We start from the raw sequence: 24,644 nt of genomic DNA, 5'->3' as shown, positions 1-24,644 counted from the left end.
AGAGACGAGTTCTGTTCAGTTGACCTCGGTGAGTTCACTCGCCCGAGTTCCACAGTAGAGCTTTTTCTATCAATAAAAAAGTAGTTTTTTTTACAGACAAAAGAAAGTAGTTTTTACTAAAATTTGAAGATTTTGAAAATTTGTGCAAAATACTCGTAAAATACCTCAATACGAATGTAATTTACTCAAAAGTTAATAATGTGACTGTATAATATATAGGATTTTTTTTTAGCAAAAAGAGGATCCCATTTTGAGAAATATAACTTTTTTTTAGTTGGTATTAAAGGTAAAAAAATAAAATCAAAATAATCATCGGAATAGCAACTTCATTAGCTTAAAGTATCTTTAATGGGATTGTTGAGTTAAAAAATCTTTCTTCACTAAAATTATCTATAGACTTCCTCCCAATATCTTTGGGATAAATATTGAATTTTAAGAGTAGAACTCTCAAGAACTTTTTTAATATATATATTTTATTGTTTCTCTTCCTAACTAATTTTAGAGGAAACCAAGGGAAATGAAGAGGGGAAGAATAAGAAAGTCTAGAACAAATTAAAGAATAGAAGTTAGATCTAGGACAGGTAAAAAAACACATTAAAGAACAAAACTCAAATCTAGAACAATATACCAACAACAACTTAAAAAAAAAAGCTCAAGCAGAGAACAATCATGGCATGAAGGATGCTTCCTTGCTGAAGGTGGGAAGAGGAGCGACCATGTGTGTTGGCGATGCTTCCTCATCGAAGGGGAGCGGCTAGGGAAGGGGAAGGAGGAAGGCATGATGAGAAAGAGGAGAGGCATGTGGGTTTGAAAGAGAAGTGATTCTCTGAGATGAGAAAGAGAAAGAGAGGTGTGGGATCTACATCGACAAAAGGAAAGAGATTGATTTTTACTGTTGCACATCACCAATCAGGCATCAATTTGAATGCTTGCTATTGTAAAACTAGACCAATGTAGTTGTGCTTTCTGTATGCAGTCTTGTGTAATCAAATTATAAAATTAGATATTTGAAATTCTATAATTTGGCATGCATATTGCAATATTTCTTGCCAAATGGTCAAGAAATATTTGGCATGCATGTCAAATAATTGCTACGTTTTTAATTTGCCATGCATGCCAAACAAAAATAATTTGGCATGTAGTCTTTATTGCTTAATGGTCTTGAATGAATATTATTGGCATGCATATTGCAACTATTCTAAAAAATGATCAAATGTCTCTGTCAACCGAAAATAATCAAATGCATATGCCATTAGGAACAAGACGAACTATGTGATTTTACTTTTGAGTATGTATAACAACTATTGAAAGATCAATCAAAATAATTAAATCAATTCAAAAAGTAATTTTAAAAGAATAAAGATTTTTACTAATGGAGATTACCTGTTATTATCTGATCCGAATACACCAATTAAAGTTTCAAAAAGTGATACATCATCACAAATTTTCCACCTAATAAGACAAAAGACTGCCAAAAAAAAGATTAAGCGATTTTTTTTTACTTCCAAAAAATTAACAACATTAATATTAGCACATTTTAACAACAAATAAAAGCATGCTACTACTTTTTGTTAGGAAACAAATAAGCTAAATTACTCGAGTGACAATCTAACTTTATTTTGGATTTAATTTTGTCTCAAATTTATTAAAAAAATTGTAAAATAATCTCTTAAATAGTGTCTTTTTGTAGTACATTTATCTTTTTCAAAATACTTATCATTTTATTTATTTATTTTGGGGACAATTTTATATAGATTTTTTTATTGATTCAAGACATAAAGTTTATCACATTAAATTCCCTAAAAATATAAAACTCAATTATTTTATTAATTTTGATTTGTTAAGATTTTATTTACTCTATAAATCAACTTTATTTACGTCTCAGACTCAAACTAAAAACGTATTTTTTTTAATAAAAAATAATAAGGAAATTCTGAAATTCCTTCCCAAAATATCTATCACTACGCATGAGAAAAAAAATGTTTTATTTGAGTGGATGAAAAATTGAAAACGTAAGGACTCAGACGTAATTCTATATTTCTCACCGCCATCAAAAAGCAAACAGAAAATATGACAAACGACGCCGTTTGATTGCGCTTTAAAATCCCTCCAACACACCACTCCCCCAAAGAAACAAATCAAGCATTCCATAGTTCTCAGATAGGGCACGTCTCTCGCGGCCTCTTCTCTCCCTCGCGCCGCCCACACTAAAAGGTTCTTTCTCCGCGAAATCGAATCACCGATTCCGCAATTTCCATCATCTAACACTCGATCCTTTATTTATAATATATTTTCGTTTCTGCCTTTTTTTTTATGGTTTGGTTGCTGATAGTTTTTCGCGTTTTTGGTACTCGTATTGTTATAATCGTCATCGTTGGTGGTGGATTTATCGATTTGATGGTCTTGGATTGCTATTAATTGGATATGCTCTGTTTTGTGATGCTTTAGAGGCACGCACTTGTGTGTATATATCAATATTGATATTTATACATGCTATTGCGCATCTGCGTTTGTGGTTTGTTCAATTTTAATATAATCGTGTTTTTTTTTTTGGGTTTTATGGTGTGAATTTTTTTATTTGCAACTTGAGATGAGGGAGAAGAAGGTGAGCCTGGAGCAGAGTGAGACAAAGTTATTATTATAATAATAATATTATGATGATTTAAATATTCAGATCGTGTGTTTTATATTATTAGTTTATGTTGCAACTTATGAATAAAGTAGCGATTGATTCGGGGGATTTTGGAATTGTATGGGAGATGAAAGTGTTTATAAAAGCCTGATTGAATCTTTATATGATTTGATTCTATGAATACCTTTCGGCGAATGTGTGTCAAATGAAACAAATGGAATCTTGTGTCTTTTTTCCTTTGAATTTTTCACTGTAGTATTGTGCTTGTTTCCTGAGCTTTTGTAGGGATGGCTTGGTAGTTATTTAATTTTTTAATGAATTATTCGTCCTTGGGCACTGGTATAATTATCTTTATGCTTAGTGACCAGGCACATGCTTTATGTTTTGAATTTTTATCTGTATGGAAATGAATGTGGCTTATTTGTTGTGCTTTTATTTGTTTCAAGGTTATTGCTCTATTATTGTTTGACGATGGCTGATGCTCATGGGACTGATAAGAACATTGAGGTGTGGAAAATCAAGAAATTGATCAAAGCTCTTGAGGCTGCCAGAGGAAATGGGACAAGTATGATTTCCCTTATCATGCCTCCACGTGATCAAATATCTCGTGTCACCAAGATGCTTGGTGATGAGTTTGGAACTGCATCAAACATCAAAAGCAGGGTGAATCGACAGTCAGTTCTTGGTGCAATCACTTCTGCTCAGCAGAGGCTTAAGCTCTATAACAAGGTTCCTCCAAATGGTCTTGTTCTGTATACTGGCACAATCGTGACTGATGATGGGAAGGAAAAGAAGGTGACTATTGATTTTGAGCCTTTCAGACCTATTAATGCATCCCTTTATCTTTGTGACAATAAGTTTCATACTGAAGCTTTGAATGAACTCCTAGAGTCTGATGACAAGTTTGGATTTATTGTCATGGATGGCAATGGTACTTTGTTTGGGACCTTGAGTGGTAATACGAGAGAAGTGCTTCATAAATTCAGTGTGGATCTCCCAAAGAAACATGGAAGAGGAGGGCAATCAGCTCTGCGTTTTGCCCGTCTTCGGATGGAGAAGCGTCATAACTATGTGAGGAAGACAGCGGAGCATGCTACCCAATTCTATATCAATGCTGCCACCAGCCAACCCAATGTTTCTGGATTAATATTGGCTGGTTCAGCTGATTTCAAAACTGAGCTTAGTCAGTCAGATATGTTTGATCCTCGTCTTCAGGCAAAAATACTGAATGTTGTTGACGTCTCCTATGGAGGTGAGAATGGGTTTAATCAGGCTATTGAACTATCTGCTGAAATTCTGTCCAATGTGAAGTTTATCCAGGAAAAGCGACTGATTGGAAAATACTTTGAGGAAATCAGCCAGGATACTGGAAAGTATGTTTTTGGAGTTGATGATACTCTAAAAGCTTTGGAGATGGGAGCTGTCGAGACACTTATTGTCTGGGAAAATCTGGATATGAATAGGTATGTCTTAAAAAATAGTGCTACTGGTGAGGTTGTCATTAAGCACTTCAACAAGGAACAGGATGCCAACCAAAGCAATTTTCGGGATCCTGAGAGCAATGCTGATTTTGAGGTTCAGGAGAAGTTGTCTCTGCTGGAGTGGTTTGCAAATGAATACAAACGGTTTGGTTGCACTCTTGAGTTTGTTACCAATAAATCACAAGAAGGTTCACAGTTTTGCAGAGGTTTCGGTGGGATAGGTGGGATCTTGCGTTACCAGCTTGATATGCGATCATTTGATGATTTTTCTGATGATGGAGGCGTGTATGATGATTCTGAATAGCAATCACTGAAAAACTTCCTACCACTGGTGCAGGAAAGGGGAGCCAAGATACCTGCACCAATATGGGAGGTGGAGGTGGTTGCACCTGCTGCAGCTCCTCCTCCTCCATGTCTGTCTCTGGTGTTGCAGAGAGTGTTTGATTGTGAATCGAGGTTTAATTCTATTTCTCTTTTTGTGCAGCCTTTTTAGATTATGCTTTAGTTTACATTCTTGTTTTTTTTTGTTAGATATAAAGGAAGTTTCTCTAATTTTCAGTTTTAATATCTTTCAGATGCTCTGCCCCCAAGGTGCTCCTTTCTGATACGAGTTACCTTGTCCTTCTAACATGCACACTCTGGCACCACAAATTCCTGCAAAGCTTCTGGCAGCACCTGGTGAAAATTTGGCATATCTTGTTTCATTAGATTTATTGTTATTATTTTTACTAAAGTGTTTAAAAGAATTTCCCTAAACGTTGTTTTTATTTTTGTCTTTTAGCTCCCCTGCTCTCTACTACTTACACCCAGAAAAGCAAGAACAAAAACATGTTTATTAGAGAAACACTATGCAGAAGCAGTGATGGTCAGTCCTTGTCAATGAGTTTGCACATTTAGTTTTCATCATCTGCTGAAAAATATAATGCAGCGGTTAAACAGTTTGTTTCACCTGCTTTCAATGGTGACACTGGTGCCATGTATTTTATATTCTCTTTTAATTGAGTTTTGTTAACTGTAGCGCATTGATTGAAGAATTTCTTTTTTCTGGTTTATAAATTGACCAACTGTTAATTCATAGTTGGGAAGTATTGATGCCAATATCATCTCATGTGGCTTTAGTTGCTATTGTTTGACTGTGCTAATTTTAAATCTAAGCTTAATTGGCACTCTTCTATTATAGCTTTCCTTATTCTGGTGTATTCTTTTTTATGTCACAAGATTTTAAACAAATTGAAAATTCTTTTGCTTTGTAGTATTTGTTGAACCTGTCTGTGTATGTAGCTCTCCAAAGTCTTGATGAAGATGCTCACAGTCAATAGGTTATTCTGCTTAAAGGTGCATATATACTACTTATTTCATTTGAACACGATGGTTTAAGGCAAATACTGCTCCTGTTATTGTAATAGAGAATATTATCTATTTTCTTTGTTTGGTTGTCAATAGTATCTGTTTTCATAATTATTGATTTCAATGAAAAGGAGCTAGGGGATTTTTCTTGAGTGCTTTGCCTAAATATTTCCCACCAACTTTTTTTCCACTGATATTGATTTCTACTAGACATGATCAATGGGTGTGAATGACCATTAAAGTGTTAACCAATGTTGTCAAATAGCCACTATGGGCCTGCCATGGCAGGTGTGGCGGTTTTTTTCCCAACTGCCATGGGAAATTAGTGGGGAGGCCCGGCATGACAGTGCCATAAAGTGCAATGGCATGTTTATATGGCTGAATTTTGGCCTTCCACCGTGTTCTGCCATTGATAACACTGGTGTTAATAACGATTAGCTAATCCTCTTTTTGATTATTTTGTACCAACCCAACCCTGGCTAATGTTGTTTTGATTAAAGTGTTAACCAGTGTTGTCAAATAGCCACTATGGGCCTGCCATGGCGGGTGTGGCGGTTTTTTTCCCTACTGCCATGGGAAATTAGTGGGGAGGCCCGGCATGGCAGTGCCATAAAGTGCAATGGCATGTTTATATGGCTGAATTTTGGCCTTCCACCATGTTCGGCCACTGATAACACTGGTGTTAATGTTGATTAGCTAATCCTCTTTTTGATTATTTTGTACCAACCCAACCCTGGCTAATGTTGTTTTGATTAAAGTGTTAACCAGTGTTGTCAAATAGCCACTATGGGCCTGCCATGGCAGGCGTGGCAGTTTTTTTCCCAACTGCCATGGGAAATTTGTGGGGAGGCCCAGCATGGCAGTGCCATAAAGTGCAATGGCGTGTTTATATGGCTGAATTTGGCCTTCCACCATGTTCTGCCATTGATAACACTGGTGTTAATAACGATTAGCTGATCCCCTTTTTTGATTATTTTGTACCAACCCTGGCTAATGTTCTTTTGATTATTTTATATTGGCTAATATTCTTTTTATTAGTTGTACTATGCTTGGCTAGTATTCTTCTCATCTATGCTCCAGTTTACATGAAAGTATTTTTGCATTGGCATTGCTTTTACAACGTTGTCATGGCTGGGTTCTACTGTATGCTGGGGCAGTACGCCAGTACCCAGTCCTTTGCATTAATTTGTACCTAGTTTGTGTATTATCTTGTCATTTGTGCTTTATAGTCTTTTTACTAGTCATGTCTTTGAATAGTACAGCCTATATGCCATCACTACATTCTGAGGGTTTATTCCTTTCATATGCTGAGTTGAATGATGGTTTTGCAGGTTAATCCAGATGATTTGTCACATGCAGTGTTTTCTAGGATGCTCCAGCATATACCTGGACAGCATATACTGGCACACGAGTGCTAGAGTCTACGACTAAATCTTTCATGTGTTAAATCTATCTTTCAAAACTTTGGAAACTTACCCGTGATGAAATAATGTTCATTTTGTTTTCTTGATATTTCACACATGTTGTGCTTATATTTGACAATATGACTTCTATTTACATTGCTTAATGGTATGTGATGTGTTCTTATGAAAATTTCAGTTTGTCATTAATATATATATTTGACAGTTATATCAACACCATGCCAAATGGCATGTCTTTTAGGGATGGATTTGTGTTGGAATCTACTATGATGAGCATGTTTGGTCTGGTTGTGGTTTTTAAAAACAATGTATGGTTTTTGAAAATTCAATTTGTGAAGTCTAACTATATAATTCATGCTCAATAATAAATCGAGGATTTGGAATCGAAGTAGTAATTTTTATGTAGTTAGGTATTCCGCATCAAACTCTTTCTTGGTCGAATGAAATGTTTTCATAAGAATTTATCCTGTATTCTTTGTGCATAACTTTGTATAGCAAATTTCGTACCAAACATCATTTCCGAAGCAACATATGGTTTTTTAAAACTTGTTTTTTTTTATCTCTAGTTATGCTATGTTTGAAGTTTTAAAACCTGTAGAATTGTTAATATTTCTGCGTCGATGCATAAAAGTTTTGCTTGAATTTCTAGTATTTAATAATAGGTTCAAAATAAATTGATAAATATAATTTTAAATTGGTGTGCAGTGTATAAAAATATTTGGGTTTGTAGCAAACCAGTTATGAAGATTCTAACAAACTGTGGATATACAACTGCCCTTATAATTCCATTTAATTAATTAGGGGTTTCAAGAAAGACTAACTAATTGCTCTAAAAAAAGAAAAGAAATACTCATTAAGTTCGAGCTTAATATTTTAATAAACCGAGGATTTGAAATTGAAAGCGGAGGGACTTTCTTATAATTTTAGTGAAGTTAGGTATTCAGCATCTTTAAACTCTTTCTTGGTCGAAGTATGAAGGTTTTTTTCACAAGAACCAGTTATTTTTGTTATTCTAGTTAATCGTTAGGATGCACTATTATGCAGTTGAAGGTATTTTGGCTCGTGATAAGTTCCATTATTTTGTTATTTTAATTATCAGCATAGGGATGTGTTGCGAATAAATTGTGCTTTGCCCAAACTCTTAAAGGAAGATTATTAAAAAAAAAAGTTTTATATCCTTATCTAAATCTCTTAAAACATCATTGTTTAAATAGTTTGTCAATGTGTTTTTTGAATCTCATACAATGATTTTTATTTTTTTTTTTCTATTTTAAATTCATTGTTTCTGAGATAATAAAAACTCTCCTTTTGCTCACGATATATACAAGAACACCTTTATAGTAGTGCATAATCATCAATGCATGTGAGTTTTTTTCTCTTTATATATTTTTATAATTTCATAACTTCTGGAAAGATTAAAAAAACAAATCAAATTAAAGAAAAAGTGTAACTTGCAAAAAAAAAAAAAGGTGGTGCATGTAATTGCAGTGTCCACAGTGTCAAATTTTAAATTTAAGTCATTTCAACGAGTGAGAAAAAATATTTAAATTCTAACATAGTATTATACTCCAAAATACAAGCACAGTGTATTAATAATCATCAATGCGTGAAATCCTCCTATCCCCCCTTCTCCTTTGCTGCAAATTTGTTTGTCTCATGTCATTTTCCAATGTTATTTTTAGCACGAAAAGATTCATGTAGATATTTTTTTTTGTCTTACCCTGCGATTTATTAGGAGAAAAAACTTTAATTAATTCGGAATTTGATAAAAAATTAAGTAAAATCTTATAAAAACTTATTTTTGTTAAGGATTGAATTTGTGTATTGTTTATACATATTTATGCAATTTTTTTTTGTAAATCCAATTGTTCGAATTAGTTAATAAAACTTTAATTTTGTAGCCTAATAGTCAACATATATAATCTAGGATTTCTCCTTTATTCAATCTGTCATTGCTTGCTAATCATGGAGCCATTTCACTGAGTTATAAGAAGTATGTAAAAATTGCCTTTAATATAATTTCTCGTTGGTTAGTTTTTTTCTTTTTTGCCACATAGAAATTCTAGGAGAGGGGGAAAAATTCATCCCTTTCCAAGCTTAAGACACGGTACAAATATTAGGGAGAGGCTACATAAGTACTAAAGCGACAATGTTTCTTTTTATGGGTCAAGGGATACACTTTAAACGTGAATGTTGTAGGGTGTTGCTGCAACATTGTGGATCCAACAAAATGGTCAGAAAATAAAGAAATCAATAATTTTAGTTCACTTGAATTAAACAAGCACTTTTATCTAAGTTTCTAGTTATATTTTTACGTACTACAATAGTTTTTTTGGGATTTGCTATGCAGTGTCACGTATAAACAAGTATGAGAGAAAATTAAGCTAAGTGGTGAATGAAAACAACACGATTAAGAGAGAAGACACGCTCTGTTGAAGGTAGTCATCCAATTTCTCAATTAGTTATCGATAAATACTTCGCATGGTAACAAAAAGAAAAAGCACTACATCAGTGAATTTTTTAAAATATATTAAATCATGCAATGAATTTTATTAAATCCTTTTTTAACCGGTACCTTTAAGGTACTTAATAATAAAATCTTATATTTTAAACTTTTTGAAATAAAAATTCAAAGATTTTTATACATTTCCCGACAAATAATTAAAATAGTTGAATGAAGAATAACATATATTATTTTTAATTCGGAAGGGAAGAAGACCTTAACTATGTCTTTTTTTTAAATAAAAAAAAAGTAATTGAAAGACTATATATAATAGCAACGTACTCAATTAGAAGCTGAACGACATTGTAGTTATCCCAAATAATAAATATTGGTTTTCTTCTCTTTCGACAAATCTCAGGGCCACCAAACTCGTCCACAAATTGAAATTTTATTATTAACATTATGGAACCGTAGGACCACAATTATACGATCCAAGATATGAGCATTGATTCCATGTATTCATCGACCACTTTTTAAATGAGTCAGGAAAAAAAAATAATGTCCCGATATTTGAATTTAATGTTTTACAAGCATAACCAAGTTGAATACTTCAAAATCATGATGGTTGACCCGTTTGTGTGTAAGTACAGCGAGGCATGGTTGCAATCAAAATCATTCAAATTTCAATATTATTATTAAGTTGACACCTCAACTGTTCATCCTGGCCCCTTCCCACGTATAATTAAGTGAGCATACACAAGAAAAGTTCCATTCAACATGCAAATATATTATTAAGATATTTGGTCAAGTTTACATGAAATATGTGTTTTAGCTATATATATTGGTGAATATTTTAGCTATATATTTGATCCAATGTATAGAGCATAGGTATCATCAAAAAAGAAAAAGAAGAATGGTTGCAGGTTCCTTGAAATTTCTGTGGACAATAGATATTAATCATACACAAATATATTCAATTTCTTATAGTTCTTAGTAGATGAGGTTGGAAGAGGGCATGCATATTAATTAGTTCTAAGCATTCAACCAACATAAAAAAGAAATAAAACCTATTGACATCAAACCGACAATATCATGTGCAAATTCGATGATCTATTGGATGGAAAATCACTTTTGATACTCACATATCCATCCCTTTCTGTCTAATGTAAAATTCTGATGGGGATGTTTGAGCCATCTATTAAGAATAATATACAATAAGAAGATGCCTCTGACATTTCTTCCTCTCATTTCCTTTGTTTCTTTTATTTGTCCCATTCAGTTACAATTTGGGATGTTTCCCCATTTTTTAGGTGCTTCCTGGAACTATGTATTATATACCCTTCTTTCCATTAAATTAAGCTAACATATAACGAAACGCGTATGGCATGAAGTACACACCAATACTCAGTCCCTTTGAGAATTGAGGGCATCATCACATTAAGTATATTTATGCCTTGAAAGTGATGTTTATATGTAATATAGAGAAAGTTTCAATTTAGGGCACCATTATGTTTGGTAATATATAAGAGAAACCCGCCCAACTGTCAAACCATGGGATGCTTGTATAAGGTATTCAATTCTTGGGTTATAGTATGTGCATTGATATTTTTATCTAGTGAGAATTTCATTTTATATGAGAGTAAGATAAATGAATCTTGGATAATATAACTATATAAACGATTAATCAAGATTTAAAGTAACATACATAATCACTTTAAACTCACATAATTTATGTGTTTAATTTTGATCATTCATCATTAAGATCTAATTATTAATATTTACTTCTCTTGCATAAAAGATCCTGCCACAAAATATATCCTACATATATACATTTGTACATTTTTTAAAAATAAATGGACCAAAAATTCCTAGAGATAAAGGAAGTATAACGAGAATAAAGATGCTTGTGGAGGCCCAAAAACTGACCAAGGAAAAGGACATTTCTAGCTTCAGATTCAAGAAGCGATTCAGGTGGAATTGTGCCAAGCGTTCATTTAAAGCTATATAAAAAACACTTAGGGAAAATTAGAATGGTCCATCATTGATTATTCTAGGGTCTTCCATGATCGTAAATATAACTAATTAATTATATTATGCATGGGGTATATATTTGGAAATAGAATTTGCTTATGATCTTAAACTTAAAGTTAAGGCATGAATCAACAGTAGCTAGTGGTTGGATTTTGGCCCACTCATGTGTACATTCCTACCCACTTTGAGTATCTATTTAATGATCGCATGTGTTAGTGGATAAAATTTCCTTTTAGGTACCGAAAAAATTGGCTTTTGTCCTGTGGCTTTAACTCAACCAATAACGACCGAGCTGTGCAAGTGTTTCATGAACTTTGGTTTATTTAATCGTTTATTATTACATCTATTTGGGAAGCGATTGCCATTCATAATTCAGAATCAATATAGAGAATGTAGAACATTTAGGCTGTGATAAACTAACAACAAACAAATAATAAAATTATGAACAATTTCGGGGCACAATGAAAGGTTATTTTATAGAATTTATTTAAGATTATCAAAAAAAAAAAAATTTACACAACCTCATGTATCTTCTATAAAAATAATTTTTTTAATGTAGATCATTATAGATAATAATTTTTTTTTATAAATATTTAAGATAATTATATCTTTTAGTTCAACTTGAACTTGAAAATATTGAATAACTTAAAATAATTTTGTGTTAGTTGATTTACGTGAAAAAATTTTGTTTATAATTATTTTGATTTATTCCAATAAATTTTCTAGTTAAGTGTGAGAATTTTGATAATCTTTTATTTGATATTTAATTAAGGTTGTATGTATGAAAGTGCCTATAATAAATTGGAGACTGTGATTATTTCTGCTATATGGTATATATACATCTATTGAACATTGAACATCAAATTAAGACTATTCTTTTTCATATTTTTTTTTTTTTTGCTATTGAGACATTTGTCCTTATCTTTCCTAATGATTATGGGGGTCTGAATGTGGTTAATTTCTTTATGAGACCATGCATGGGTGCAAATCTATTATAGATCAACCTAAAGTAGGAGGCCTAAACGTACGGTTAAACCAAAGATCTTCTGCTTGAGTACACTAGGCTAATTTAACAAGTATAGCTAGGAAGTTAGGAGCAAATTAAAGCTGGTTTAAAGGGTCAACTGTAACAGTAGTGTGGCTTGATCCCCTTTTCCTGTATTATCTTTGTCAGTGACTGTATATGGTGAGACGCCAACATATATGTACCAGTAAATGATTATTTTTTCTTATTCATATATAACCTTTTTACATCAAAATTCTGCTTAATCATTGTTTTTCCATAAAGAAATTGTATGTGTGAAGTTTTTGGGAAATAATTTAACAAATGCTTGAACTTTCTATACAAATTTAAATTAATTACTTGCACATTTCACCTGATACTCTTTTTAATTTGCTTTATTTTTTACACATGAAAAGTCTTACATTTTTATTCTCCCATTCTCCCATGAAAAAGACATTTATAAATTGATTAATTGGTTCTCAACAGTACGTACTAGTGTTAGACTTTGTTTTGTACAATTAGTTAATTAGGTTAAATTAAATGTTTAATTTATATCTCAGTCCTTACACAGAAGATAATTTTATCAAAATCTAGAGTCATTAATTATAGGGTTAAATATATTTTTGAGTTCTTACTTTGGTCTTTCAAAAATTAATCTTCTTTCATAATATCTCTTTCGAAAATATGTCAAATGTGGTCTTCATCCTTCATAAAAAGTCACCTGCTTCAAATTATTCATTTATATGAAAATAAAGATCACAATAACATATTTTGATAATTAAAAGAACAAAAGAAAACAATTAATTTTGAGGGACTAAAAGTAAGCATTAACCTATTTCTAAGAACTGAAAATATATTTAATCTTTATTAATTATAATTTTAGTAAACAATCATATATATATATTAATTGTAAATATTTTTCATATAAGAACAAACATGTAATATTTTTTTATGTAAGAACTAATAAGAAAAAGGTAGGCATGTGTACTCACTAAATTATTAACTTAACCTATAAAGAATGGCAAAAATGTGATCATGATCTACCCTAATTATCTCCAAAATATTGGCTTTTGCAGGCTTAGGTGTAGATAATGGAATTTAGTTGCTCCTTTATAGTAATGTGGTAGTACTCTTGAAGCCTAAGGATGGGGACATTGAGGTTATTAAGATATAGCTAGGTTGTGGTAACAAATAACAATGGAGTTGTTGCCACTAATGACCTGAGAGCTACATCATATTGGTGGGTCTCCACCAAACGGCGTCCTGCCGCTTTCAATTATATATCCTTCAACTTATTTGCAATTTTTTTGTTTTTCTTTATTCAATTCATGCTAGTACTAGTGTACATGGAATCAATGAGAGTTGAGGGGGGAGTTATATTTAATTTTGAATTTGAGTAGGGACAAAAGAAGTAGTAAAATTTATGTGGATGGGTCCCCTAAAGCTTGGGATTGTTCTCTTGCATCTTATTGCCCTACTTCACAAGGCTACATCATCTCTATACATGTATGCATTGGCTGTCATGCAAAATTAACAAGCTAGGTCACTCATAAGTTTTTCAGGACGGCACGCACTTTTTTTTTCTGCCAAGATATGCACTTTGGTCACTGAAAATGTTGTGGCCCTCTCTTTGTCATCATGCCACCATGCTTACCTTGCCAATTACACTTTGTCTTTTCACCCCCCACTGGATGGTGTGCACTTTCTCAGTTGCTAGTCCATGCACATCGGCATCACAAATAGTGTATAATGTGTATCAAGACCATTCCGTGAACATCTAGAAGATAATATACATTTATTGAAGGTGTGAAATAATACTATTTGAGTAGGTCCAATCATTGGGATTAATACTAGGTATGATAATTAAATCTTAATTTGTGATTATTGATCTGATTTGGACTTTTTTTTTAATAAAAAAACTCATTTTTACTTATATTAAAATTGAATTTTCTCTAATGTATAAAGTTGAAGACAAGGTGCATGTTTGGAAACTCGTCCAAAGCAATTGGGCGTGCATAAATCTAGAGCTAAGAATTAAACTAGAAATAAGATTTTATTTTCACATTTTCATTTCTCATCATTATTAAAAATTTAAAATAACTATCACAATTGTTAAATAATTTAAATTATAACAAAATATGTTTGAATTATTTTGTTTTTTTCTTAAGATGCTTGACATCTATTTTTTTTCTTAAAAAAATGATGAATTTCATTTGGTGAGGTTCAAACAACAATGTATCAAAAGGAATTCACTAGCTCAACAGGAAAAACTTTCAATGGAAAAAGAATTTAGAGGCTTGGGTTTCAGACATATGCATGTTTTTAATCTTGTTATGCTAGGGAAGCAAGGTTGGAGATTAATGACTAATCAAGATACTACTTTTTCAAAGGTATTCAAAACAAAATATTTTTCATCAGAGAAATTCTTGGATGTTCAACTTGGACAAAATTCAAGTTTTGTATGGTGTAATATCCATGCTTCACAAGTGGTAGTAAGACAAAATTTGAGGTGGAGAGTTGGAAATGGTAAATCCATAAATGTCTAGAGTTAACCTTGGCTTCACAAAAATTCGAATCCTTTTGTTGTTTCCCCTTTATTGCATGTCTTGAAAATTTAACAGTAGCCTTTTTCATCAGCCAAGACACTCATGAATGGAACAAGCACCTAATAGAGAAACTTTTAAATGCTGAAGATGCTCAACACATCCTGAAAATTCCTTTGCTGCACACAAGTGATGATGATAATCTTGTTTGGAGCTGTAGCAAAGATGGATCATACACAGTAAAAAGTGCCCACCATAGCATCATGAAAGACATCCTTGAGACAGATCACTTGAAGGCAACTGGTAATTGGCTTGATATTTGGAAGCTCCAAGTCCTGCCTAAGATCAAACATTTCTTGTGGAGAGTACTGAGATGTTGTTTGCCCACACGTGAAAGATTGAGTCAAAAAGGTATTCAATGTCCAAGTGTTTGTGTTTACTGTTTGAATAATATAGAAAACTCTTGGCATATATTTCTTAACTGTCCTCGGGCCAGACAAGTATGGGAGAAAGCTGGCTTATGGCATATTATTCAATCTTCTGCAGAATTTGCAATCTGAATTTGAAAACAGGTTTGCTATAATTCTGTGGTGCATATGGAACAGAAGAAATGAAAAACTTTGGGATGATATAGAAAAGTCAGCATCAATTTCTGTTAATGCAGCATTGCAATTACATGCAGAATGGCAATCATCAAGTGAATCAAATAACAGAAGCTACCTACACATGGTCCCCTCCGCAGCAAGGATACTTGAAATGCAATGTTGATGCTGCATTTTACAATAATATTTCCAATTTTGGTATTGGTATCTATTTCAAAAATGATAGAGGTGAATTTTTCTGTGCAAAAATAACGTTATATAATGGTTTTCAATCAGTCATTGAAGCGGAATCAAGGGCCTTAAGATTTCATGCTCCCAGCCAGTTCTTTAATTATGTTCCCTTATTGTATTCGTGAGTTAATTATCAATGAAAATTCATGATTCTCTGTGTGTCAAAAAAAAAAAGATGCTGAATAATTGCATACTATATGCAGTTTAGCATACTCATGAAAACTTTAATAAGGTACCCTTATTTTCTTTCGGACAATAGTAAATATATATCTTCCTTAACTTTTATGCAGAGTTGTTTAGTATTCTAATTGAGATTAGTAATTAATTAAAACCTCTGCCAAAAGTACAAGTTAAAGAGACTGCAAAACAATATCTTTACATGTATTAATCGCTGTCCTTTTCTTTTTGCCAGTTCTATTTCTATATTTTAATAACACTATAGCTTTCCATGAATTTGATATCATATTTTTGTTGAGCCTCACTTTTATAATCATTTTGGGTTTGAATTAATATGAAAAGGATTATGACAGACAGCAAGTAAGTTGCATGGTATTTGTGATTATTTTGATGTCGGCATCCATAGATATTTGACTATGCATTGTAGATGATATATTTGGTTAAGGATATTAATCTTTAATTAGCCGAATGGTTGAAAATATTAAATTGACGCTTTTGTATGTGTCAGGTGTCACTCTGTCAGTGACTCACTGAATGAATCTTTGCCTTTAAGTTACCTAAAAGTTGTGTTGGATCATATCAAATTGAGGGTATATATATATATTGTTTTAAAGTTATGATAAAATTAACTTTGAATCATTCAACGTAATTGTGTTGGATCATATTAAATTGGACTTTGAATTTATATTTGAACGTACATTATTTTATTGAAAAAATTAAGAATATGTTTTTAATATTAAAAGAAACGACGACAAAGTCGTTGACTATTAATGTCATATTGATACAGGTTTTGAGATCTAAACACAAAATTTGTTAAAAGGATATAAACATTGGAACGCATATGTAATCATTTATATTTAATAGTAGTAGTGTGTTTGAAACGTATTCAAAAGGAAAAAAGTAATACTAATTAATTGCTTCCTTAGAAACGTAAACTCCATTAGATATTTCTCAACAGAAAACTAAATACAAATTTGGGGTTTAGAGGCACTTGCCTCAAAAACTAGATTACATACAGTGGGGAATCTTAGCAAAAATATTTTGGGGAGCCATATAGTTAAGTAGTACTTTAAAATTAAAATTATTTATAGTGCCATACACACAAAAAAAAAATTCTTATACTTGTTAAAAGAAAAATAAAATAAAATTTGGGAGAAGGGGGAGGGGGTCATAGCCTCCCCTGCTCTTCTTAAGCTCTGCCTCTATATACATAAATGAAATTATATTTGTACAGTTATTTTTACAATAAAAAAGAGAAACCCGGGATAAGATGATTGATGTAATAAAACTTCAATATTATTAAAATTATTTTATAAATGATATAATTCTACAGATAAAGATATGAAATGCAAGAATTAGGTGCAGAGGTGGCTGTAGCAATGTAACGAGTTGGTCAAGAATTCTTGTAAGACACTCCAAAAGAAGGGAGTCCCAAAGAAGAAACAATAAGCAAGACAGTAATGCCAATTATCTATTATTCTTCAAAATCTTATATCTTTCTTTATCTATGCTTCTATTGATATGTAAATTAACTATTAACTATTAACTATTGACTATTAGCAATCAAAGAAAGAGAGATGGTAATTCATCATAAGAAACAGGGGATTCTGTTACCCCTTGCTTTTATAGAGGATATTCTTTTTCTTTTCTAGTTTTATTTAATGGGTATTTTTTAAACAAATGAAAAGAAGCATAACAAATAATCGAACCTTTAATTCATTGAAAATTTTAAAAGTGACCGAGTATTCGTTTGCATTTAAAGGAATAATGCATGTAAATTATATTGAAAATTGTGCTTGGTGAATAGTTAAAAAATTAAAAAGTATTTTTTTTAAAGGTATATGTTGCTAACACGTTTAGTTGTAAATTTTGATGATTTTTTATTTTTTAATTCTACTTTTCTTTTTTATCCATAAGGATGAGATAAGTATTGAGATTTATAACAATTTACCTATCTATTCAACTAAGTTAGTCCTCTTAATTTATTTCTTTATTTGTGTTGACAAAAGTTATTTATTAAATGCTTTTATTTTTTAAATCTGTAAGAAGTGGGTGAATATTACTTAGTATTTACTCAGTATTTATTTTAAAATTTTATATAAATTAAATTTTAATTATTTCAAAATAGAAAATCTTTACACCCATTGTGTATAAAAATTAAGTTTGACGAAATAATACATAATAATCCTTTAAAATATGGGTAACAAAACGAGTTTGGTTTCTTGAGTCATCCCACTTAATATATTTTGTACTTTTTTTTATATATAAACCAAGGTAGGCAAACTTTCCGTAAGAGAATACCATCTCAACCTCCAATTAGGTTGAGATCGTAAATTTTAATGATCTTCAACCACGTACCAAGAAAATTTATTAAGAAAAAGATAAGGAACAAAACACATGGGAACAGTAACCAAATTCATTGAAAAGAAGACTATGTGAATCTATAATTTGAGAGACCTATTCTATTTCTATTTAATTTTGCAGCAACAAAAGGTGGAGTATAATCCCACCAGCATAAACTAGAAAACGAAAAAGCAAGGGAACCAAAGTGTGTTTGCACAAATGTTGCCCTGTCAGCAAATATGACATACTACAAAATTCATTTTATTAGTTAAATCTATACAATTATACCATCTATTTCTTAGTTGCCAAGGGACCAACCCATGATTGCAGATAACTTGGACAACTAGAGTAGAATCACACTCTAACCATAAATTCTTCCATCCCTTTTTTCCAGCCCCTTGAATCGCATGGATAACTCCCATAATTTTTTCATATAATGAACTTTGAATGCTCAATTTGGTCGTAAAGCAGCCTAAAAGGGAGGTTGAATAATTACACAATATGCCACTATAACCTGCAACACTAGGCTTCCTTTGGCTGACCCATATTTGTTGCATTTCACCTAGTTAAACTTTGGTGAGTGCCAACTAACGTCCTCAATCTTGTACGTTGGCCTAGGATGACCATTGATACCCATACTTTTCATAATAAAAAATTTAGAAATTGAAGAATTCATCACAGCAGATGTGAAGTTTTCAGTAATTCTAGTTTTGCTGATAATTAGAGAAATTCAAGCATGTAAAGAGGTACTGCAGTTGTGGAACCACACATCTGATTTCTGATGTACTATGTCATACAAATAGTAAATGTGACTGCAGCCATAAATATGTCCTTCCTCTGCTTAGATAAAAAAGAGTGAGATGAAGACATAATGGATTGGATGAAGGTATATAGGGCAATTAATAGCAGAACTAAGCCATTGCCACAACTTAGAAGATACCTGAAATCCAAGGAAGAGATTCTCGGTTGATTGAGAGGCTTTTCCACATAAATTACACAGATACTATGCTAAAACATGATTTCCATAACTGATCATACGTAGGCTTTTGTCGTGCACGACCTCCAAAAGAAAAAAGAAGTCGAAGGAGGGATGTGTCGATCTCAGATTTTTCTTAAAAACACTTTGTTTGATAGGTTGAGGTTGAAAGTATTTAATCTACCAATTTTTTAATCCATTCCTTTTTCCTTTTAAATGCCAAAAATCAATTATAAATCTCTTAATATATTGGATTCATTTAAAGTATTGATCTCTTCCAGCATCTTCTGTCATACATATAGACAAAAAATCAAACTCATGATACATACTTAAGAGATGAGGTTATCTACTAATCATGTCACATGATGGTGGTAATAACCAAAAAAATGAAATTGCAATGGGAGAGGAGGGCCAACTTGTTGGATCAATATTTCTCATTTATTTTTTATTTTTATAAAAAAATATGCTTTTAAAAAGTTTATAATAATTATGTACTGTATTTCTAAATACAAAGCTTAACATTTATTTTATGTATTTTTTAAAGTTAAAAATAATAATTATTTGTTTTTCACCTGTTAATTAAAGTTTTTTAAAGTTTAAACAAATAAGCACACGTTAATTAAATTATATACTATCCAATACAATGTACTACCAAAGACAACCTTGATTCAATAATCCGAACAAGGTGGTTTGATTTGTTTTGAACTGTTGGTATTTATCTTACCCTTGATATATTGTAGTTTAGCCTTTTGGCAATGATAGTATATGCTAATATGCCAGTGCCACCTCAACCCCTAAATAATCTCCCAATTATTTACAATATCCTTTCTGTGCTTTCTCGAAAGGATTACCCTATTCTTAAATTGCATATTTTACCAATCAATGCACAATTGTACCCAACTAATTAATCATGCTTTTTTTTACTGTATTTTTTTTTAATATGCAGCCCCATGCACTCCTAGCCCTATAGAATAGAACATTCTAATGCATAGTTAAATCACTGAACGCAGTTTAATTTGTCATACCTGACATAAAATGGAATCCCGTGAAGCGGGGTTAACGAGGCTTTCTATTCATAATTTATATTCTTTGCCTTTTTCACCAATGATTGAAGATACTTTATTTCAGCTCAATGAATGGCTAAGTTTACAATCAAAAATAATTAGGGAGACCCTTTCTTTCAAAAAAAAAAAAAAAAGTGCAAGTTGTCCTAACCAGTATGTGTAGCTTTTGATTCAACTCTACTATATATGCAATAATTCGTTTAGGTATTTATCACCTTTCAAACAGTACTACACATAAATAATCTTCAAAGCTTGACATTTACAAGTGTTTTTTTCTTTGTCAAAATGAGTCATGATTGATATGGTTTGAGACACTCGTGATATTGTGGACTTTCTCTATTCAACTTTTTTGTTCGTCCTATCAGTAGATCTCGTTTGTAGTTCCGTACACAATTTTCTTTGCTTCTTCAGTTTACAGTGAGTTAGATATGTTCTAATTATTAATTTCTTTTCTTTTTTTTCGAATATTCCATTTACATAAATTAGTTGCAGAAGCTTCTCTCAAACCTATAAAAACACTTATATTTTGACTTGACGAATTTATATGTATGAGCTTAACTTTTTTTTTCTTTTGCTCAACAGCTTAACTTTAAAAATAATCAAAGTTATAATTATTTTCAATAGTTTCAATTAATGGAATAAATCAATGTATGTGCACCTAACTAAATTTTGATTAGAAATTGCTTGAAAGAATGCATTTTCTACAAACCTTTTTAGGTTTTCTTGAGAGAAATGATTTCGACAACTCACAAATCGAACGATTACTCTCCGTATTTACAAGATAGTCTTAGCTAGACATTAGTGTTTCTGAAATAAAATTATTATTCAAAATATTGGATATATTATTTCTGTTATTGTATCGACAAACTTGTACATATAAATTAAATAATGTTTAAAGTGTTAATAGCATAATTTTCTTTTATGTAACATAATAATTTGTCCAACACAGAAGTATTACCGGTACCTGAACAATTTTTTGCTGAATGTAATAGAATCATCGGTAAAATATGTCTGAGGTTTATGTAAGATAAAAAGTATTAATTTTTTCTTTATAAAATTTTTCGTATTAATTTAATTCCTCTAAAAATAAAACATGTTTTTGTTAATTTTTAGTGATAATTACATTCTCTTTACACCATAATCCATTGTGGCTTTAGTTTTTCTCTCATCTCATTAAAAAGTGCTAGAAAATCACATAGAAAATAATAAAAAATGTAATTTTAGGAGAATTTAGCTGTCAAATTGTGTAATTCATTTATTTGGGGATTTAGTTTACACATTTTTTTAATTCATTTGTAATTACATGTATAAGTTTGCTAGACAAACCGGATTATCGTCTAACAGAATTATTATTAAGAACCAACAAAAAAACATATTTTATTTTTACAAGGACTAAATTAATATCAAAATTTTTATGAAAATAAAATTAATATTTTTTTCAATTTTACAGGCACCTTAAACATATTTTACTCTGCAATCATCCTTTCCCTACTATAAAACAGAGAAAGAAAATATGCGTATGTAGACATACATTATGCTAATAAGAGAAGAATAATTTTGTAACTAATATGATGTGATATGACTAATAAATATTTTTTTTCTTAATTAAGTATTAAGAAGTTTGATCTTTAATTTTATATGTATAGAAAAATATTCTTTGATAAAGATTGATTCCTTTAATAGATTTCAATAACTCAAAAAATTATTTCTTGTTTCTTGGCAGAGGAATACCTTAGGTTAAAAAAAACGTGAATAAATTTGAAAATAAGTGTATATTCACGTTTAGGGCTTATTTGTTTTAGTAAAATTATTTTTAATTACTAAACGTAAATGAAATGTATATCTAAATTAATTTAGTCACAATTTTTTATTATTAAAATGTATGTTGCCGCCAAAAGAAATACCGTAGAATATATAGTACAAAGAATATTTGATGAGAGTCATACAAAATGTGGCATTGATGAAACGAAAACCATGATGGATTATAGAATAAAGGAGGTATATAATAAATGGATTAGGTTGATTGGTAGCATGTGAATTCTTTTCATGACATTTGGCATCTCTAAAAGTATTAATTCCAATAGTTTGAGAAATAGAACCTTAAGATGAGTAATTTTTATTGAAAAATTTAACTAAGTGTAGTTATCCTTCCAAAAGAAGGTATATAATAAATGGATTATGTCGATTCGTACCATATGAATTCTTTTCATGACATTTAGCATTTCTAAAAGAATTAATATATTCTAATAGTCTGTTAATGGAATCTTAAAATTGACTAACTTTTTATTGAAAAGTTTAACTGCCGGTAAGTGTAGAATTTCCTTCCAAAAAATATAATTCGACGGAGAGATTACACTGCCGAAAAGATCAGTCACATTTTTTTTGACAGAATCGAAATAATTCGTTGATAAAATTCATCTCTATAACATAATAATAAAAGAAAATAAAGCCTTAAAAGTAAAAACAAATGGCAGAAAAACTATAAAAGGAAAAAAAACCCACTAGATTGACAGAGAAAGGAAGTAAATCAGGACAAAGGGGTGAGAAAGACTAATTGATTTGATGTAATTTTATTGGCATTTTGTTAGCACCATGAAGGAAGGTGCAGTAGCATAGCACACGTTAAACAAAAGAATGCGGGATGATTTTGCTATTGTTCACTGTTCCACGGGTAAAGACGAAAGTGGTAACTCAAATTCGAAAACTCTGCTTCAAGAAAAAAGTGTCATGGTTGTTATGATTATCAAACTTTGGTTTAAAAAAAGAAAAGTGGTTTTGCATAGACTCGTAGCTATGATTATAGCAGACATTTAAGCTACCAAAGAAGGATAGAGAGAGAAAAGGTGTGTAGTAACAAGTTGGGGGTGAGTCGGTGGGTGGCTGGTTCCCTGGGGTAAGACAAGTGACCCCATGCCACACTGATGCATGCTAGATGGTACTAGTACTCTCACTCAAGTGCCAACAACATAACATATGCTACTATGCAACAATTTTTTTTTTTTTTACCATATCAGATTTGTATCAAGTATATATTATTGGAAGTAGTTATTAATTTTTTTTTGAGAAATTATGACCACACATAAAATAAATATAATTTATTTCATATTTAAAGTTAAGATTTGAATTTTAGATAATTTAATTAAAATATATAAATCATTATTATTTGTATTAACAATGGTTGGTACTGTACATCTCCAATATATGCATACAATGAATTGTGCTTCTTTTTTCTTTTCTTTTCTTAACCCAAAATTTGGACCAGATTCTATGTACATAAATGCATATATAGATATTGATATTGCACTACACGCGTGTTGCAACTTGCAATGCTGCACCATGGGGGTAATTTAATTTCTTTTTGTAGGATTGTCCTCTCTGCTATTAACTAGGTGTACTTTATAAGGTGATGGATTGATCACAAAATGAAAATAGCTAGTTTATAAATGTATGAATCGACTATGGATAGTTTATGAGATTCTATAACATTTGATTTTTGTTACGGCACAAACATAAATTTAATGATTATACGCTAATAATTTTAATAATAAATCATTATTATTATAACTTTTACAAAAATTATTATAAAAATCAACAAACTTATTATTTATAATAATTTATAATTAAATGACTATTAAATATTTTTATACTGTCATTGTATAATATTTTTTTCTCATATATAATTATAAACTAATTAGTTTTAATGTATTTTTTTTTTTTGCATGACTTGAGGAGTACCACTATATTAATTAAGTCCAAGTTTCTAATGATTTTGTTAAATGATTAGAACATTATATTTACAAATTATTGTGTTAGATGATTATGTTTATGACTTATGTTTAAATGATTTAAGGTTATGTTTGTATGATTTTAATATTATGTGTGGATGATTTAAGAGTGAATTTTTTATTAATATTTGTTTATTCATTTATTAACTTTATAATAACTAAAAATGTGAGTAAGGGATGCGGATATAAATATGGATATTATATTATTATTATCCCTAATTACGGACTATATTTTAAAACCTTGAATATGCTACTAAGTACTAACATTTTTCAATAAACAATTTGGAGAATGAAATGATGATAAACCAACCGAGTGAGCAAAACTTACTATAATGAAAGGAGGTAAGTGGACAGTTAATTATAAATGACAATACTAATTAGTTGAACAAATTTTTCATAAACAAATTCTTAGAAACATTTTTATTGATTTTGTCGGAGTTTGGGTTCATATTTTGTTTTTTTTAATTAGATGAGAATTTACTAGCTGTATAATTATAAAAGATGTTGAAAATAAGAATTAGCACATGAATAGCATTACCCATGCAAGAACAATCCAGAATTAATC

General features: G+C 30.9%; 1 protein-coding gene across 3 annotated transcripts; it reads left to right on the top strand.

The window, feature by feature from the left end:
• Nucleotides 1-2,092: 2,092 nt before the first annotated feature.
• On the top strand, nucleotides 2,093-7,095 carry LOC114391256 (eukaryotic peptide chain release factor subunit 1-3-like). Of its 3 annotated transcripts, XM_028352314.1 has the most exons (6): nucleotides 2,093-2,214; nucleotides 3,079-4,569; nucleotides 4,689-4,791; nucleotides 4,895-4,978; nucleotides 5,367-5,448; nucleotides 6,792-7,095. In XM_028352314.1, the coding sequence occupies exon 2, from the start codon at nucleotides 3,104-3,106 to the stop codon at nucleotides 4,415-4,417; it is 1,314 nt and encodes a 437-aa protein (XP_028208115.1). In that variant the 5' UTR covers nucleotides 2,093-2,214; nucleotides 3,079-3,103; the 3' UTR covers nucleotides 4,418-4,569; nucleotides 4,689-4,791; nucleotides 4,895-4,978; nucleotides 5,367-5,448; nucleotides 6,792-7,095. The 3 variants fall into 3 exon arrangements, with proteins under 3 accessions (XP_028208115.1, XP_028208118.1, XP_028208117.1); XM_028352317.1 differs by lacking the exon at nucleotides 4,895-4,978; XM_028352316.1 differs by lacking the exon at nucleotides 5,367-5,448.
• The last annotated feature ends 17,549 nt before the right edge of the window (nucleotides 7,096-24,644 follow it).

This window comes from Glycine soja, chromosome 16 (genome assembly GCF_004193775.1).
Source record: "Glycine soja cultivar W05 chromosome 16, ASM419377v2, whole genome shotgun sequence".
NCBI lineage: Eukaryota > Viridiplantae > Streptophyta > Magnoliopsida > Fabales > Fabaceae > Glycine > Glycine soja.
This window is presented reverse-complemented; position numbering and strand designations above follow the sequence as displayed.

Excerpts from the sequence above, each read along its gene's own strand:
- LOC114391256 (XM_028352317.1), top strand. The coding sequence starts at position 3,104 with ATGGCTGATGCTCATGGGACTGATAAGAACATTGAGGTGTGGAAAATC.